Source organism: Heterodontus francisci, chromosome 18, assembly GCF_036365525.1.
Source record: "Heterodontus francisci isolate sHetFra1 chromosome 18, sHetFra1.hap1, whole genome shotgun sequence".
Taxonomy (NCBI): domain Eukaryota; kingdom Metazoa; phylum Chordata; class Chondrichthyes; order Heterodontiformes; family Heterodontidae; genus Heterodontus; species Heterodontus francisci.
In genome coordinates, this window is record NC_090388.1 from 4691739 (window position 1) to 4711911 (window position 20173).

At 45.6% G+C, this 20173-nt stretch overlaps 1 protein-coding gene across 9 annotated transcripts in view; it reads left to right on the top strand.

Annotated features, from left to right (window-relative positions):
* The window catches only part of LOC137379388 (uncharacterized), a 145300-nt gene that overhangs the window by 19474 nt on the left and 105653 nt on the right, over window positions 1–20173 (top strand). For all 9 annotated transcript variants that reach the window (XR_010976805.1, XR_010976803.1, XR_010976807.1 and 6 more), the window contains exon 2: window positions 2746–2814. Coding sequence is in view for 4 of the 9 variants with exons in the window: in XM_068050135.1 (XP_067906236.1) it covers window positions 2746–2814 (69 nt within the window). In the remaining 5 variants the exon portion in view is untranslated. The remainder of the gene's footprint in view (window positions 1–2745; window positions 2815–20173) is intronic.

The following is a 20173-nucleotide window of genomic DNA, read 5'->3' on the forward strand; positions in this document are numbered from 1 at the left end:
GTCGCACTGCCGCACTGTCAGTGCGATTGCCCTGTTCACTAGTTGCACTGCCGCACTGTCAGTGCGATTGCCCTGTTCACTATTCGCACTGCCGCACTGTCAGTGCGATTCCTCTGTTCACTAGTCACACTGCCGCACTGTCAGTGCGATTGCCCTGTTCACTATTCGCACTGCCGCACTGTCAGTGCGATTGCCCTGTTCACTAGTCGCACTGCCGCACTGTCAGTGCGATTGCACTGTTCACTCGTCACACTGCCGCACTGTCAGTGCGATTGCCCTGTTCACTCGTCGCACTGCCGCACTGTCAGTGCGATTCCTCTGTTCACTAGTCGCACTGCCGCACTGTCAGTGCGATTCCTCTGTTCACTAGTCGCACTGCCGCACTGTCAGTGCGATTGCCCTGTTCACTGGTCGCACTGCCGCACTGTCAGTGCGATTGCCCTGTTCACTATTCGCACTGCCGCACTGTCAGTGCGATTCCTCTGTTCACTAGTCGCACTGCCGCACTGTCAGTGCGATTGCCCTGTTCACTAGTCACACTGCCACACTGTCAGTGCGATTGCCCTGTTCACTAGTCGCACTGCCGCTCTGTCAGTGCAATTGCCCTGTTCTCTATTCGCACTGCCGCACTGTCAGTGCGATTGCCCTGTTCACTAGTTGCACTGCCGCACTGTCAGTGCAATTGCCCTGTTCACTATTCGCACTGCCGCACTGTCAGTGTGATTGCCCAGTTCACTAGTCGCACTGCCGCTCTGTCAGTGCGATTGCCCTGTTCACTATTCGCACTGCCGCACTGTCAGTGCGATTGCCCTGTTCACTAGTCGCACTGCCGCACTGTCAGTGCGATTGCCCTGTTCACTAGTCGCGCTGCCGCACTCAGTTCGATTGCCCTGTTCACTAATCGCACTGCCGCACTGTCAGTGCGATTGCCCTGTTCACTAGTCACACTGCCGCACTGTCAGTGCGATTGCCCTCTTCACTATTCGCACTGCCGCACTGTCAGTGCGATTCCTCTGTTCACTAGTCACACTGCTGCACTGTCAGTGCGATTGCCCTGTTCACTAGTCGCACTGCCGCACTGTCAGTGCGATTGCTCTGTTCACTAGTCGCACTGCCGCACTGTCAGTGCGATTGCCCTGTTCACTAGTCGCACTGCCGCACTGTCAGTGCGATTGCCCTGTTCACTAGTCGCACTGCCGCACTGTCAGTGCGATTGCCCGTTCACTAGTCGCACTGCCGCACTGTCAGTGCGATTGCCCTGTTCACTAGTCACACTGCCGCACTGTCAGTGCGATTGCCCTGTTCACTAGTCGCACTGCCGCACTGTCAGTGCGATTGCTCTGTTCACTAGTCGCACTGCCGCACTGTCAGTGCGATTGCCCTGTTCACTAGTCGCACTGCAGCACTGTCAGTGCGATTGCCCTGTTCACTAGTCGCACTGCAGCACTGTCAGTGCGATTGCCCTGTTCACTAGTCGCACTGCAGCACTGTCAGTGCAATACCTCTGTTCACTAGTCGCACTGCAGCACCGTCAGTGCGATTGCCCTGTTCACTAGTCGCACTGCTGCACTGTCAGTGCGATTGCCCTGTTCACTAGTCGCACTGCCGCACTGTCAGTGCGATTGCTCTGTTCACTAGTCGCACTGCCGCACTGTCAGTGCAATTCCTCTGTTCACTAGTCGCACTGCCGCACTGTCAGTGCGATTGCCCTGTTCACTAGTCGCACTGCAGCACTGTCAGTGCGATTCCTCTGTTCACTAGTCACCCGCTGCACTGTCAGTGCGATTGCCCTGTTCACTAGTCGCACTGCCGCACTGTCAGTGCGATTGCTCTGTTCACTAGTTGCACTGCCGCACTGTCAGTGCGATTGCCCTGTTCACTAGTCGCACTGCCGCACTGTCAGTGCGATTGCCCTGTTCACTAGTCGCACTGCCGCACTGTCAGTGCGATTGCCCGTTCACTAGTCGCACTGCCGCACTGTCAGTGCGATTGCCCTGTTCACTAGTCACACTGCCGCACTGTCAGTGCGATTGCCCTGTTCACTAGTCGCACTGCCGCACTGTCAGTGCGATTGCTCTGTTCACTAGTTGCACTGCCGCACTGTCAGTGCGATTCCTCTGTTCACTATTCGCACTGCCGCACTGTCAGTGCGATTGCCCTGTTCACTAGTCGCACTGCAGCACGGTCAGTGCGATTGCCCTGTTCACTAGTCGCACTGCCGCACTGTCAGTGCGATTGCCCTGTTCACTAGTCGCACTGCCGCACTGTCAGTGCGATTGCCCTGTTCACTAGTCGCACTGCCGCACTGTCAGTGCGATTGCCCTGTTCACTAGTCGCACTGCAGCACTGTCAGTGCGATTGCCCTGTTCACTAGTCGCACTGCAGCACTGTCAGTGCAATTCCTCTGTTCACTAGTCGCACTGCAGCACGGTCAGTGCGATTGCCCTGTTCACTAGTCGCACTGCCGCACTGTCAGTGCGATTGCCCTGTTCACTAGTCGCACTGCAGCACTGCAGCACGGTCAGTGCGATTGCCCTGTTCACTAGTCGCACTGCCGCACTGTCAGTGCGATTGCTCTGTTCTTTACATACACTGTAGATTTGGTTCTGGGAATTAGGAGTTTCAGCTCGCCTGGAGGCAATGGTGAGAGGTGGGACTGTTCAAATCAGGCTTATCGATCTGGACTTTCTTTGTGAGTTTGTATCTAGAGTTTGGAATGTGAATTTGTTATGATCTGTTTTGCAGAATCGGCCTTGCTATTTCACCTTTGTGAATAGTGTCAGACTGTGGGATCGAGAGCAGTCGCATGAACCTGTAAGTAACATTGCATCTCAAACCATCCTCCTGTGTTGCATGGACGCTGCAAGTTACTGGCGAGTTTAGGCTTCGATATTAACTGGGAGGTGGGGAGCGTGCCAGTGGAGCTCGTTACTGGGAGACTAAACCGGGCCAGGGACATGGCAGTCCTGGTGATCTGATTGTGCGACCCTCCACCACCCCCTCAAACTGCCCTCCCCCATCTTCCTCAAGGTCTACCTCCCTCAGTTGATCCAGATTTAATTAGTTCCACTCCATCTTGGCCTCTGAAACATAGGGTAATCGTGACATTCTCGAAAGGGAAAGGAAAAGGCTTGGATTTATAGAGTGATGTGCACCATCTCAGGACACTCACAGCCAATGGAGTATTTTTTAAATGTAGTCACTGCTGTCATGTAGGGAAATGCAGCACAGTAAGCTGCCACAAACAGCAATATTATCCCAGGATACCAGGGATAACTCCTCTGCTCTTCTTTAAAATATTGATGTGAGATCTTTTCCATCCACTGGAGAAGGTAGACGAGGCCTCGGTTTAAGTATCATCTGAAAGACCTCACCTCCAACAGTCCAGCAGTGGCACTGGGAATGCCAGCATGGATTAAGTTCCTGGAATGGGACTTGAACCCATGACATTCTGACTTTAACAGCCCAGACTGGGATGAGGAGAGGGAGAAATGTGCAAATGACCAGAGTGTGAAGAATTGAGTGTTTGCAGGATGTTGGGGGTGGGCGGAGGGGGTTATATTGGGCTAGAGTAGACAGCGGGTATAGGTTGGCACAAGGCTGTGGAGAGATTGACAGATGTGTGGCAAGTATTTTGAATTTAAGGCTTTGGACCTGGTTGGGGCAGCAATGATATCGAATGCTGTGAAAAGTTTAAGTACTTTTCAAGTGTAGTCACTATTGTAACATTGAGTAATGCAGCAGCCAGTGTGCATACAGCCAGTGTGCATACAGCCAGTGTGCATACAGTCAGTGTGCATACAGCCAGTGTGCATACAGCCAGTGTGCATACAGCCAATGTGCATACAGTCAGTGTGCATACAGCCAGTGTGCATACAGCCAGTGTGCATACAGCCAGTGTGCATACAGCCAATGTGCATACAGCCAGTGTGCATACAGCCAATGTGCATACAGTCAGTGTGCATACAGCCAGTGTGCATACAGCCAATGTGCATACAGTCAGTGTGCATACAGCCAATGTGCATACAGTCAGTGTGCATACAGCCAGTGTGCATACAGCCAATGTGCATACAGCCAGTGTGCATACAGCCAATGTGCATACAGTCAGTGTGCATACAGCCAGTGTGCATACAGCCAATGTGCATACAGTCAGTGTGCATACAGCCAGTGTGCATACAGCCAATGTGCATACAGCCAATGTGCATACAGCCAATGTGCATACAGCCAGTGTGCATACAGTCAGTGTGCATACAGTCAGTGTGCATACAGCCAGTGTGCATACAGCCAATGTGCATACAGCCAGTGTGCATACAGTCAGTGTGCATACAGCCAGTGTGCATACAGCCAGTGTGCATACAGCCAATGTGCATACAGCCAGTGTGCATACAGCCAGTGTGCATACAGCCAATGTGCATTAAGCCAGTGTGCATACAGCCAGTGTGCATACAGCCAGTGTGCTGGTGGAAGCAGATTCAGTATTAACTTTCAAAAGGAAATTGGATAGATATTTGAAGCAAAAAATGTGCAAAGCTATGGGGAAAGAATTGGGGCGTCAGACCAAAGAGCTGGCAAAGGTACCAGTGTTAAATAGTCTCCTTCTGCTCTCATGAGAGGCGATAATACAGAATTGTCACAGTCACAGAGGATCCAGTCATGAGTTTGACTAGAGCTGTTAGGAGCAGGGTGAGGCCATTCAGCCCTTTGAGCCATACTGTATGTTATGCCATACCATAAGGCCACGGCTGAACTTCTACCTCAACTCCACCTTCCTGCTCTATCCCCCTATCCCTTATTCCCTTAGTCCCCAAAACTCTGTCGACCTCTGTCTTGAATATACTCAATGACTGAGCATCCACAGCTCTCTTGGGTAGAGAATTCCAAAGATTCACAACCCTCTGAGTGAAGAAATTTCTCTTCATCTCAGTCCTGGCTGACCCCTTATTCTGAGACTGTGACCACTAGTTCTAAACTCCTCAGTCAGGGGCAACATCCTCCCAGCATGTACCCTGTCAAGCTTTTTAAGGATTATATACATTTCAATTAGATCACCCCTCATTCTTCTAAATTCTTGGGAATATAGTCGTAGTCTACTCAATCTCTCCTCATAGGACAATCCCCTCATCCCAGGAATCAGTCCAGTGAACCTTCGCTGCACTCCCTCGAGGGCAAGTATGTCCTTCCCTAGATAAGGAGATCAAACTGCTCACAGTACTCCAGGTATGGCCTCACCAAGGTCCTGTATAATTGCAGTAAGACTTCTTTATTCTTATACTCCAATTCCTTTGTAATAAACCTAAAATACCATTTGTCTTCCGAATTGCTTGTTGTACCTGCATGTTACCTTTCTGTGATTTGTGTGCAGGGATACCCAGGTCCGTGTGAATGCAAACATTTCCCAGTCTCGCACCAAAAATATTCTACTTTTTTATTTTTCCTTCCATACTAGATAACTTCACACTTCCCCACATTGTATTCCAAGTGCCAGTTTTTTGCCAACTCACCCAAGCTGTCTATATGCCTCTGCAACCTCTTTGTGTCCTCCCCACCACTTACTCACCCACCTAATTTTGTATCGTCAGCAAAGTTGGATGCATTACACTCAATCCCCTCATCTAAGTCATTGATATAGATTCTAAATTGCTGAGGCTCAAGTACTGATCATTGCAGTACCCTGCTAGTTACAGTCTGCCAACTTGAAAAGGTCCTGTTTATTCCTACTCTCTGTTTTCTATACATTAACCAATCCTCAATCCATGTTAATATATCACCCCCAGTCCTATGAGCCCTAATTCTGTGTAATAACCTCTTGTGTGGCAACTCATCAAAAGCTTTTTGAAAATCCAAATACACTACATCCACTGGTTCCCCCTTAACCACCTGCTAGTCACCTAGAATGGAGTAATTTAAGTTTAGAGTTCTAGAAAGATGAGCAAAGACATGGGAGGCAACCGCGTGATTGAGGACTCAAGACATCCAATCATGCAAATACACACACAACCACTGGCATTTACATAGTGCCTTTAACGTGATACAAGACACAAGGTGCCTCACAGGAAGGTTAATCAGACAAAATTTGACACTGAGCCACTTCAGGTGACATTTGGACAGGTGACCAAAAGCTTGGTCAAAGAGGTAGATTTTAAGGAGCAACTTAAAGGAGGAGAGAGCGGTAGAGAGGTTTAGGGAGAGTATCTCAGAGCTTCGGCCCAGGCAGCTGAAGGCACAGCCACCAATGGTGGAGAGATTAAAATTGGGGATGTGCAAAAGACCAGAATTGGAGGAGTGCAGGTAACTCAGAAGGTTGTAGGGCTGGAGGAGGTTACAAAGATAGGGAGGGGGTGAGACGATGGAGGGATTTGAACATGGGGATGAGAATTTTAAAATCGAGGTATTGCTGAGTGCAGATCAGTATGCAGAGGGTTGATGGGTAAGTGGGACTTAGTGCGAGTTAGGATACAGGCAGCAGAGTTTTGGATGAGCTCAAGTTTGTGGAGGGTGGAAGGTGGGAGGGCGACCGGGACAACATTGGAATAGTCGAGTCCGAAGGTAACATAGGAAGACAAACCAGGCATACAGGAAGACTGGAAATATTTTACAATCAGCTGAGAGAAGTTGAAGACACTCGTATCTTAATTAGAGCACGATGTTCAGACATACGTATTGAATGCCAGTGATTAGCAATTGCCATTTAATTAGAACACTTTAATTCATTTTCCGGGTATCTAAATCACCTGTTCTAAATTTAGTTTTTGTTTGGCAAAGGTTAAAGAGGATATAATAAAAGATGTTTATCTAATTCAAACAAAGCACAGCTAGGCTTACACAGACTGCAATGATAATTGCATTTTTTTTTACAGTTAAACAACTAAAGCCATCAAGGAAATTACTTCTCATTATATCTTCACTTCTTTTACAAACAATTCTCCTGTATTGATTTACGATTTCTGGATGACAGGATCAGGCTTGAACTCATGACCTTTGGAAAGTCTCTAGGGCGGTGACTGATATGTGTTGCGCCTGCCCCTGGCGTGTAAAACAGGTGCAAAGTCAACCAATTTAGCAGTGGGATGGCCTGCGCCCCATCAGTGCCGGGCCCAACACTAAACTTGTAGGACTTTTTCTTAAGCATCCGAGTGAATGCCTATAATCTGCCTGCAGTGAAAGGGAGCTGTTTAGTCTGGAATCTCAGGCAAGCAACAGCAGGTTGTGAAAATTGTTTTATTTAAGAAAACAAACCCATGGAGTAGAAGTGGCCCCTCCTCCTGATCATTCCCCCCCTTCTTCCTCCCCACCATCGGCCACTCCAACTCCCCCTGCCTGTTGCTCCTGGATCACATGGATCCTTACTTAGCAACAACACAAACTTCCATCAATAGAATTCCTTTAAAATAGTAAAACGTTTCGAGGTGCTTCACCGAAGCACTATCAAATAAAACTGAACCACATAGGGAATATGAGAGCTTGGTCAAAGAGGTAGGTTTTAAGGAGAGTCTAAAAGGACAGTGAGAGTTAGAAAGTTTTAGGGAGGAAATGCCAGAGCTTGGGGCTGAGACAGTTGAAAGCATGTTTAAGGAAAACGTTACTTACCTGGGCTTCTTCGAGCTTTATTCTGCTCTCCTTTAGCTTCTACTAGCGGCTCGTAGCCCAGCTTTACATCGGGGCCTGAATTATGTCATCAGATCTCGCTCCTTCAATATTTGTGAGCCTTCTGCTATAGCATTTTTAAAGAAAGACAAGAAAGAACTTGCATTTATATATCACCTTTCATGACCTCAAGACATCCTAAAGCACTTTACAGACAATGAAGTCATTTTGAAGTGTAGTAACTGTTGTAATGTAGAAAATGGGACAGGCAGCTTGCAAACAACAAACACCCACAAACAGCGTGAGATAATGCCCTGATCATCGTTTTTTTTTATGATGTTGGTTGAGGGATACATATTGGATAAATATTAGTGTTTATTAGATTTAAAGAAGGCAATTTGTTCACATGAAACAGTCGTCTCATAAAGACTTCATATAGGAAAGTAGAAACAGCAGTAAGGCATTCAACATCTCCAGCCTGTTCCATCATTCAATGAGATCATGGCTGAGCTGTATCTTAACTCCATCCATCCACCTTGTTTCCAGAACTGTTAATGTCTTTGTCCAACAAAAATCTATCAATCACAATTTTGAAATTTTCAATTGACCCCAATCTCAACAGCTTTTCGGGGGAGAGAGTTCCAGATTTCCACTACCCTTTGTGTGAAGAAGTGCTTCCTGACATCACCCCTGAACAGCCTGGCTCTAATTTTAAGGTTACGCCCCTTGTTTTGGACTCCCCCCACCAGGGCAAATCGTTTCTAGCCATTTGCCCTATCAAATCCTTTAATCATCAAAAATATTTTAATTAGATCTTTTTTATATTCTTTCATGGGATGTGGGCGTCACTGGCCAGGCCAGCATTTATTGCCCATCTCTAATTGCCCTTGAGAAGGTAGTAGTGAGCTGCCTTCTTGAATCGCTGCAGTTCTTGGGGTGTACGTACACCCACAGTGCTGTTAGGAAGGGAGTTTCAAGATTTTGACCCAGCGACAGTGAAGGAACGGTGATATAGTCCCAAGTCAGGATGGTGTGTGGCTTGGAGGGGAACTTGCAGGTGGTGGTGTTCCCATGCATTTGCTGCCCTTGTCCTTCTAGGTGGTAGAGGTTGTGGGTTTGGGAGGTGCTGTCGAAGGAGCCTTGGTGAGTTGCTGCAGTGCATCTTGTAGATGGTACACACTGCTGCCACTGTGCGTCGGTGGTGGAGGGAGTGAATGTTTGTAGATGGGTTGCCAATCAAGCGGGCTGCTTTGTCCTGGATGGTGTCGAGCTTCTTGAGTGTTGTTGGAGCTGCACCCATCCAGGCAAGTGGAGAGTATTCCATCACACTCCTGACTTGTGCCTTTAGATGATGGACAGGCTTTGGGGAGTCAGGAGGTGAGTTATGCGCCACAGAATTCCCAGCCTCTGACCTGCTCTTGCAGCCACAGAATTCTGTGGCTGGTCCAGTTCAGTTTCTGGTCAATGGTAACCCCCAGGTGGTTGATAGTGAGGGATTCAGCGATGGTAATACCATTGAACATCAAGTGGACATGGTTAGATTCTCTCTTTTTTGAGATGGTCATTGCCTGGCACTTGTGTGGTGCGAATGTTACTTGTCACTTATCAGCCCAAGCCTGGATGTTGTCCAGGTCTTGCTGCATTTCTACATGGACTGCTTCAGTATCTGAGGAGTCACGAATGGTGCTGAACATTGTGCAATCATCAGCGAACATCCCCACTTCTGACCTTATGATGGAGGGAAGGTCATTGATGAAGTAGCTGATGATGGTTGGGCCGAGAAGACTACTCTGAGGAACTCCTGCAGTGATGTCCTGGGACTGAGATGATTGTTTAAACTATTAATTTTAATTGATGACTCCAGACCTGCTCAGTGCTACTACTCTTATTAATTCACTCATTAATATACTACCTGATTGATGTACATGATTGTTAGAATACAAACATATTGGGGGGAATTCAATGCTTTTCCCCTTGGCAGGTTTGGAGGCGGGGAGAGCATACAATCGAGTGGGATGGTGGCAGGGGGGGTTCCCGCCACCATCCCGCCTCTGTGAACGGCCTTCCCACCCCGCCGCCAATTGGCCCCAATTAAGGGCCTCTTTCCGCCGCAGCCGCAGTTAGCCATGTGGCAGGCGGCCCTGTTGCCTCACGGGAAGCACAGCACGGAAAAGAAGAGAAGAGGCGACACAGGGATCTCAGCGTTGCTTTTTCTGGATGTTGAGACCCCTGTCACCAGGATAAAATTCCCCCTGTTGTTGCAGAAAACTGCCTTGAATACACTCAAAAAATTCACTGCCTTTATAACACAAATTGTTCTGCCTCCCGCACAGTTAATGTTATAATGTCTTCTATTATAACGACTCTGTTTTTGCAACAAGCTTCCTTGTATATTGTCACTTAACTTGAACATGTTTGTATTATGACTCAGCTCTGACAGATGTACACGATAAAGCCCTTGAATACTGTAGTGGATTTACCATTGTAATGGGCATTGAATATGAAAAAATTGATGATAAATTGCAGCAGGTGTTTAAATATATATGTGCTTAAGCTTATTATTGTTGGTTCTAAACTTTGAAGAAGCTTTGAAAGAAGAGTGAAGAAAATTTATTTGCTTTTGTGATGTGGGTAATGCTGGTAAAATTGCTTTTATTGCTCGTTGCTGTGAGGGCATTGAGAGTGTAATACAGTGTGTGGGACTGGAATCACAGGTAAACCTGGCTGGGTAGAGGTAACATGTCCCTTACCTGAAGGACATGAATGGACCTGTTGGGTTTGTACAACAATTCAGCAGCTTTTATTTCATAATTCCTGAGCACAAGTTACCAAATTTATTGGACTCACAAGTTGCCATGGTGGGATTTGAACTGATGATTATTAGGTTACTAGACTACAACCTGAAGCAGGCAGACACTTTGGACACCCTTTCAAAACAGCACCTGACTCACGCTAGTGTCAATGGAATGGTAAGGCTCCTGACCCCATTGTGAGGCCATTCCTGCCCCCATTAACGTCAGGAGAGGGCAATGAAAATCAACACCCTTGTGTTTTGGGGTAGAATCGCACAGTCTGATTGACTAGAAAAAATAGATTGACGATTTTGAAACACAGAATAATCTACAGTCTGCAACCAATATCCAACTGTCCCCAGCAAAATTCATGTGCCAACAAATAACTCTTGTGTCAGTTGTCGGCTCAGTTGGTAGCACTCTGCCTTTGAGTCACAAAGATTTGGGTTCAAGTCCCACTCCAGGGCTTGAGCACAAAAATCAAGGCTGACACTGCAGTGCAGTACTGAGGGAGTGCTGCACTGCCATAGATGCGATCTGTTAGATAAGACATTAAAGCAAGTCCCCTCTGCCTGCTCCGGTGCATGTAAAATATCCCATGGCACTATTTCGAAGATGAGCGGGCGAGTTCTCCCCAGTGTCCTAGGCCAATATTTATCCCTCGATCAACATTACTAAAACAAATGATCCGGTCATTATCGCATTGCTGTTTGTGGGATCTTGCTGTGTGCAAATTGGCTGCTACATTTCTTACATTACAACAGTGACTACATTTCAAAAGTACTTCATTGGCTGTAAAGAGCTCTGGAACGTCCTGAGATCATGAAAGGCGCTATATCAATGCAAAATCTCTATCAACATCAAGCTCATAACCTGAAGCTGGTTTCTGGGCTGATCGCATTAACTCTGGTTGATTAAAATGAAAGGGAATGTCGTGGCTCCCTTGCAGGTAGTTGATGTTTGGTCGACTGATAATGTGTTGCCTCAGATTTTCCTCATGTTGGCAAACTCAAAATTCCAATTAATTGGGAACATTCCCAACATCTGGTGCAGATGTGAAGCCAGGGAATTCAATGACCCATTCTGCTGGAAACAAAATCAGTCGGCTAGTTCAGCAATGATTATGTGTGACTTATCATTTCACATAAATAGGAGCAGCTACATATTTTAAAAGCTGGGAAACCCTTGTCAATTATTGATTGCCAATTAACGCATCAGGCCATGTAATTAAAATAAAATGAACACAATTAGCAACCTTTGCTACACAACTCATAGGGATAAATTCTTTTGAGTTAGAGAACATGGTACAATGGTAGAATGGTAGAATGGTTATGTTATCGGGCTAATAATCTAGAGTTTCTGGATTAATAAATGAAATAAAGAAAGAACTTGCATTTACATAACCCCAAAGCTCTTTACAGGTAATGAAATACATTTGGAAGTGTAGTCACTGTTGTAATGTAGGAAATGTGGCAGCCAATTTGAACACAGTAAGATCCCACAAACAGCAATGAAATAAAGTACCAGATAATCTATTTTTCGTGATGTTGTTTGAGGGATAAATATTGGCCATGACTCTAGGGAGAACTCCGCCATAGGATCTGAGAGGGAAAATGGGGCCTCAGTTTACCATCTCATTCAAAAGATGGCACCTCTGATGGAGTGCTGCACTCCCCTCAGTACGACTGTGGGAATGTTAGCCTAGACTTTTGCTTAAGTCTCTAGAGTGGAACTTGAACCCGTAGCCTTGTGACAAGGCCAGGCTGCTACCAACTGAGCCACAGCTGACTTCAGGTACAGTATTGTAGCAGTTGTGTTACTGGATTAGGAATCCAAAGAAGGGTCATCACTAATGTTTCAGGGCAACTACTGAATGGGTAATAAATGCTGGTCTTCCCCACATCCTGAAATTGAATTTTAAAAATGGACCATTGAGCAGGAGCATGTGTAACTTGCCGTCCAAAGGAGGTTTAGGTTATAGGTTTTAGTGACTGGTAAATTGGCAGGGGGTGTGGGGGGGGGGGGGGGGGGTGGGGGGGGGGGGTGGGTGGTGCAGGGTGGGGGGGAGGTCGGCAGGGAAATTGGGTGCTTTGACCTCAGTACTCAGATATTCAATCTACACTCCCCATTGCAGGACTGCTAACCCATTCCCCTGTGTAATTCAAGTTCTTTCTGGTCCTACATCATATAACTGGATCATAGGGAACAAACAAGCAACTTTAATTAGCACACAGTCAATGAATTATTCTTAACTGAGACTCCTGTAAGTCAACAACAAAATTGGATTTATGTATGCTCAAAGATAAAAGTTTGAGTGGCTGCTAAGCTGTATTATGGCCTAGTTTCTGACTGATGCTGATAATCAGATTTCCCTGTTCAAAGATGCAGCTCCCTAACAATACTACCCTCTGTCTGTAGCCTCTGATAGTGCTAATTAGAAAGAGCAGATCTCAATGATTAAGAAAAGATCTGTGGTTCTGGTCAACGTTTGGGGATTTAACCTGGTTACTGTAGAGGCTGATTTTAACCAGCCCACGTGAGCATGAGAGGGATCAAAATAGCGTTCATCTGATGGGAAAGCAAAACCTCGTCCAACGCAGGATGGGAAAAGATATTAAGATGAATTGCATCTGAAATTTCTCTATCACTGAGTGAAACATACAGTGCTGTGTAAACGCATTAGTGTTTGAAGTGTTAAACAGACTGCGATACATTTCTTGCCCAACAAGTTAGAGTTACTACCACTACTTGGCCACCTGAGAGAAAGAGACTTGCAGGGCTATGGAGATCAAGTGGAGGGAGTGGGACTGATTGGATAGCGCCATGGAGAACCGGCATTGACTTAATTGGCCGAATGGCCTCCTTCTGTGCCGTAAATAACTCTATGACTCTACTTCCTTTATCTAACTGCACTTTTTGATCTGTACCTCTGTACCCAGGGCCATGCCAGGTACTCCAGCTCTTTGCATTCTTCATACATTGCTCAAATCATCACAGTCATCTTTCTTATATCCTCTGTTGTTTCTTGTTTCACGCGCTTATAGTATCATTTTTCATTCTTTGCATCTTCGACATGCTAGTATCTCTCATACAACTCAACTCTACTGTTAATATCTTTTGCTCGTAAACTTTCCTCATGTTCCAGCACTCAGATCTGTATAATAATACAGGGATAACAATCACTTCATAAACTCTTTTTCCATTGACCTTGAGCAGTTTCTATAATGAGAAACCAATCCTGGCAAAAGAACCAGAAGGGGAGATGAGCAGACATTTCTTTACCCAGTGAGTTGTTGTGATCTGGAATGTGCTGAAAGGGCGGTGGAAGCAGATTCAATAGTAACTTTCAAAAAGGAATTGGATAAATACTTGAAAAAGAGAAATGTGCAGGGTTATGGGGAAAAGGCAGAGGATTGGAACGAATTGGATAGCTCTTTCAAAGAGCCAACACGGGTACAATGGGCCAAAGGACCTGATTCTATGACTGGACTCAGTACAATGAGCTGGCTCGGTCAAACAAGCCTTAGATGTACAGGTGCCAAAGATTTTGCTAAACTTTAAGTAAATGCCTTTTCACAAAAGAAGGAAGTGTCATTCATTCAGAAAAATTATTACAGTTAAATATTTGCCCAGTCTTCTTGTGGCTGTTGGATACTGTGCTGCCTTATTTAGAGCCAAAGCGTTTGCATAAATTCAAAGGCAGTCACTTAGGCTGCCTCCTGCATGATGCACTGCACATTCTATCAAGTGTCAATATTTGCTGTTCTGGTAGCTTCACTGTCGTGTTGTTATAAGGAAAAGGTCATGTCTGATATTAAGTAATGTTCTGGCTGAAAGGAGAACTTCAAGTAGGTTTTGGAGTGGAGTCTAAGAGGGAACGTTCACTGTTCTAGGGTACACACTGAATCCTGATAGTCAAGTGAAATGGAACAGATGGCACAGCCTACTGATCCACATCTACATTAAACCAGTCAAGTGGGCTCTTCATGCCCATTTCTTTAATTGACACTGCAGTTCACGTTGAGTTCTTCCAGAGTTTTCCATCTCTGCTGTAACGTACCCCAGAACACTTAATGCAATTGCTGGATGTACTTTGTCTTACTTGTTCAAATGAGCCAGGCCACAGTAGGTGTGTGTGTGGCTGAAAAATGTCTCCCTGGTTAGAAACCAGAGTAATAACCTTGATGATGTCCGTCTGTGATACTGCCTAGCCACAAGTTCGACCGAGTAGAACCTCATCTTGAGCAGTAAAACAAAATGAAGAAATATATCAAATTTCAGCAGAAAAACAAGCCATCCAGCCCAGCAGGTCTGTCCTGGTGTTTAAGCTCCACAAAGAGCCATACCTAATATTTTTTCACCTTCACCAGTACCTCTACATACCTTTTTGTAATATGGAGACCAAATGTATTCACAGTACTCCAAGTATGGCCTAACCAAGGTTCTGTACAAGTTTAAGATAACTTCATTGCTTTTCAATTCTATCCCTGTAGAAATGAAGGCCAGTGCTTTGTTTATGTTTTGCGTTGGCTTTGTTAACTTGCATCACTGCTTCAGTGATTTCTGAATGTGTAATCCCAGATCCCTTTGCTCCTTTACCCCATTCAGACTCCAAGGAGTATGTTGCCTTCTTATTCCTCCTACAAAATCAGTTCCTCACTCTGATTCATATTGAAATTATGCTGTCATTTACATGTTCATTCTATAAATTGATTAACGGGTGATAGCAGTGGAAAAGAAACGTGGATGGAAAGTATAACAGGCTGCTGATTCACTATCACCTGTTTCGTGTTGCTGCTCAGGACGGTTTCTACCCCAATGTCTTTATAGGTCTTGTGATGTCGATCAGCTTGTGACGTACTTCCTGCATCAGTGACCAAATTATAAATGATGTAGTTTTTAAATATTTATTTATTTATTTTATTTTTTTATTTAGAGATACAGCACTGAAACAGGCCCTTCGGCCCACCGAGTCTGTGCCAACCATCAACCACCCATTTATACTAATCCTACACTAATCCCATATTCCTACCTGTCCCTATATTCCCCTACCACCTACCTATACTAGGGGCAATTTATAATGGCCAATTAACCTATCAACCTGCAAGTCTTTTGGCTGTGGGAGGAAACCGGAGCACCCGGAGGAAACCCACGCAGACACAGGGAGAACTTGCAAACTCCGCACAGGCAGTACCCAGAACTGAACCCGGGTCCCTGGAGCTGTGAGGCTGCGGTCCTCAGCCGTACCTCATCCTTTAAATAGTAGCTGTCAGGGACTCCCTCTGCTTCACTTTCACTCTGGGAAGCCTGTGCTAACTTTCTCAATACTGAGCCTCAACTAGGGAAGATTCATTTAATCCATTCCCTGGGTCTCCTAACTTTCCAAAGAAAGTTTCAGACAGACAGACCTCATGGTCATCTGCCTGCAATTCCAATTCAGTCTCCTCTGGGGGAGCTGGTTTGGTCATGGCCTGATTCACTACACATTCAGGGGAACTGCAGGGGACCGTCTCCGCCACTGCCCTGTCTCTCTGACCTCCTGCGGTCTCTCTTTCACTGCTGGAGAAGCTACCACTTTCGCCCCCGCCAGATCATTACCTAGGAGTAGATCAACCCCATCCACAGGCAAACTAGGGACAATCCCTATGGTCATCAATCCCAAAGCTAGGTCACACTCTAAGTGACAGGCGTACACTGCCGTCCAATACCATTCACCACCATTCTGGTATTTAGTGCACTCTCTGGGGGAAAGGTCAGGCCTTTTCCCAGTAAAAGAGATCTGGTGGGCCCTATAACCCTGAGGATTACTATGGGCCTGCTTGCCCTACTCAAGGGATATGGGGTTCCTCTCCCTTCAGGTACAAAATCCTGATAACCTTCAGGGATCCAATTAAATTTTCCTGTACCGACAGCAGTATTTTTTCTGGATCTTACTGTAGCTGCAGTCAAAGCCACAGCTTGTTCTGCTGTGCTTTCCATCAGGGTCCCTTCTCCCACACTGAGCAGGTGTGCCCTGATTAACCCTACAGGCTTTCCCTGTAGTTTCCAGCAGGGAGCAATCAGATGACCTGCATTATTACAATGGAAGCTCACAGGTCTCCGGGTCTCACTTCTACCTACAGCACTATCCTGTTTGGCTGGAGGAGGGCCCCCTGTGCATCCAAATTTTCTTTCTCTCCCAGGACTGCTTGGGCTCCTATCACCTTCACACCCTTTGTACTTTTTCGGATTTGTGGGGGTGACTAGGAAAGGTTTTCCCCGGGGAACCGACTTGTATATTAGAGCAAACTCATCAGCCAGAACTGCGGCTTGCCTCGCTCTATGCACTTTTTGTTCCTCCACATGGGTGTTTATGGAGAGGGGGAGAGAGTTTTTAAATTCCTCAAGGAGAATTACCTCTCTATGGTTTTCATAGCTGGGCTGCACTTTATGAGCCCTCAACCACTGGTCAAAAGCCAGCTGCTTATTTCTCTCAAACTCCAAGTAAGCTTTATCAGTCTGTTTCCTGAGAGTTCAGAACTTCTGGCGGTAGGCTTCCAGTACTAATTCATATGCCCCGAGGATAGCATTTTTTGTCAGTTCATATCTTGATGAACTCTCATCTGGCAACAGGGAATAAATTTCATGGGCTTTTCCTGTTAGTTCACTTTGCAGCAGAAGAGTCCCAGGTCTCAGCCGGCCATTTTAACTCAAAAGATTTTAATCTCAAAAGATACAAAAATGCTTCCACGTCTCTCATTGAACTTTGGAATCAGTGGGAAAATTTAAAAAACTCAGTACACAGCCCCGAATGACTATTCTCCATGTTGGCCATGCTTTCACTGGGGTTTCTCTGTTGTCCTCTAGTTAACTCAAGCCACATCAGCTGTCTTTCCTCCCATTGCTTTTGGAAATTTCTTTCTCTCTCTCTCTCCTGTCTGTCTTTCTCTTTCTCTCTCTTCTCTCTCTTTTCTCTCTCCTGTTTCTCTTTTTATTTCTCCTGTTACTCCCTTTCTCTCTCTCTTTCCCTGTCTTCTAATTCAAGCTTCCTCTGTTCCAGTTGTATCTTTGCTAACATTACCCTGTCAGAGTCTATTTCTAACCCTGTCGCTGATTCTTCGGGTACGAGCGAAAAATGGTTGGTCACTAGTCTTAGGAGTTCAGCTTTCCTAGCTTTGGCACGGAAAGTGATCCCATAATGCTCAGCCATTTTTCTCAATTCCTCCATAGATAGTGCCTTTAACTTATCCCAATTTACTTCACCCTGGCTAGGGTAGTTACTGGCTTCAGTCATGGACATGTTAGTATTCCAGCACACGCAAACACAAGAAAACCTGTATTGAAATCTTTTCTCTCTTTTTGATTGGGATCAATTTGATTTCCCACTTTCAATTTCTCATTTGTCTGTGGATCCAAACCGGATGCTAGCCCCCAAATTTCTGTTACGACTGGGTGAGGAAGGGGTCTCAGGCTCCCCTCTGACCCCTTTCCTGGTATGGTCATAACAGGGTTTAACTTCTAAAGCAGTGTTTGTAGCTTAACCCCTCAGTGAGTCCTTACTCACTGCTCTCTAATAGTAATTGTAAATGAACCAATGAGATGAGCTTTCTTAGTTTTAAATAAGAAAGATGTAAGTTTATTAACCTTATCACTCTAACTCTGTAAAAATTACTAAAATACGCAAAGCAACCACGCTAGTATGTATATGAGAGAAACACACACACACAAATAGATACAGAGGGGAAAAAAGAATAAATGGGCGGGGGTTTGGAGTAGTAAATGGAATTCAGTTACTGTCTTTAGTTTGGATATAAAGTCCTTGATTGGAGTTGGGGCCCAGTGCACACTTTCAAACTTTTTCGCTGGTACCAGAAGGCTGAAGCGGTCCTCTGTCTTGAGGCTTAAGCTGCTTCCATGGGTCCCTGGGACTTTGCTTGAGAGAGAAACAGGGAGATGAGAGAGAGGGGTCTTCCTTCTCTTTGGTTTTCGGATTGCTGTCTGCCCCAAACATTTCTGTGGGGCACAATTCAAAAAGTCCCCAAGTTAGCTAGCAGGTTAGTCATGTGACCAGCTGTTTGTTTGAAACAGCATCGTCTGCGAGGATTGTTGATTTCAAAAGTTCTCCAGTCACACTCAGTGGGCGGTGGGCGGGTGTGGAGTTTGTCTCTTACAAAATCAGTGACTCTCAATGTCTTTTGATCACCGCTTTTGACAAAACCCATCTTGCTAATTGAATCAATGAGCACTCCCATCGTCTCTCCATGCAACTGTCTCTCAGAATGCAAATGTGCAACCATGTTTTAGGTGTTCAGCTCTGTGGTCCTTTTAAACAAGTTATGTTCAATGTCCAGTAAAAAGGGTTCAAGCAGCATTCCATATGACAAAATTAATATGTTTCAATTTGGCCGCGTGGTTTCTGTCACAACAGGAATCGAGAGATCTGGGGTTAGATGTACACGAGTCTTTGAAGATTGCAGGATGAGCCACGAAGGTTGTTAAAAAGACATCTGGGATCCTTGGTTTTATAAATTGAGGCATAGATTACAAAAGCAAGATAGTTAAGTTAAACCGTTATATATGCACTGGGTTTATCCTCAGCAAGAGTATTGTGGACACCACTCTTTAGAAAGGATGTCAGAGTCTTAGAGAAGATGAAGTTTTACTAAAATGGCATCAGGGATGAGGGACTTCTGTTATGTTGAGACACTGGAGAAGCTGGGGTTGATGTCCTTAGAGCAGAGAAGGTTAAAAGGAGATTAAATACAGGTATTCCAAATCATGAATGTTTTTGACAGAGTAAATAAGGAGAAATTGTTTCCAGTGACAGAAAGGTCATTAACCAGAGGACATAGATTTAAGGCGATTGGCAAAAGAACCCGAGGTGACATGAGAAAAATAAATTACGCAGCCAGTTGTTGTGATCTGGAACACGTTGTCTGAAAGGGCGGTGGAAACAGATTCCATGATAACCTTCAAAAGAGAATTGGATAAATACTTGAAGGGGACAAATTATCAGGGCTATGATGAAAGACCATGGGAGTGGGATTAATTGGACATGTCTTTCAAAGAACTGACACAGGCATGATGGATTGGCTGGCCTTTTTCTTTGCCGTATCATTCTATGATTCTATGGAGGTAATTCTAACCCCTAAAAACAGGTGGGTTGGGATTGGGTTTGATGTTAAAAATTTTTTAAAACTCAAACCTGACCCCAACCAGCCCACTTCTGGGTTTAGTGGAGGTGAACCAAGGGGTGGGCATCCAACCTGCTCCCAGGAGAGGGGTGGCTATTTAAATATTACAATGAGGCTGGGAGCCTCAAATTTAACCTGCTTTGCAGTTCTAATCCTGGCTGACCTTGCTTCCCAGGCCTTTGGATATATGGCAGCTCAAGGGAGGTGCGGACAGTTTTTGGGAAGAGGGTAAGTGTCTTTACAGCACTGCTTGTGGGCCAGGAGGAGGAGGAGGAGTGCTTTCTCCAAGTGCCCCTAAGCGTACCTTCTTTGCTGGGATTGCACCTAACCATCCCTCCCCCCCATCCAAAACCCTTCTTTCCCCTGGGGATTAGGGATCAGATTATCTTGTGATTGGGGAATGAACTCACTTGGATCAGATGCCCCCTCCCCCACACGCTCCCACTAGCAACTGCAGGCTCCTTACTTGTGCCTATGGTCTGCTCTGGAGTGCTCCTTACCCGACTTCTAGGCTGGGAACCTATTAAAAAAAAGCTGCATGTTGGGAAGTCAAAACTCCATTTCCCATTTTCTTGAAAAAACTGTCCTTATCAATATCGGGACCTATGATTCCATGAAAACCTA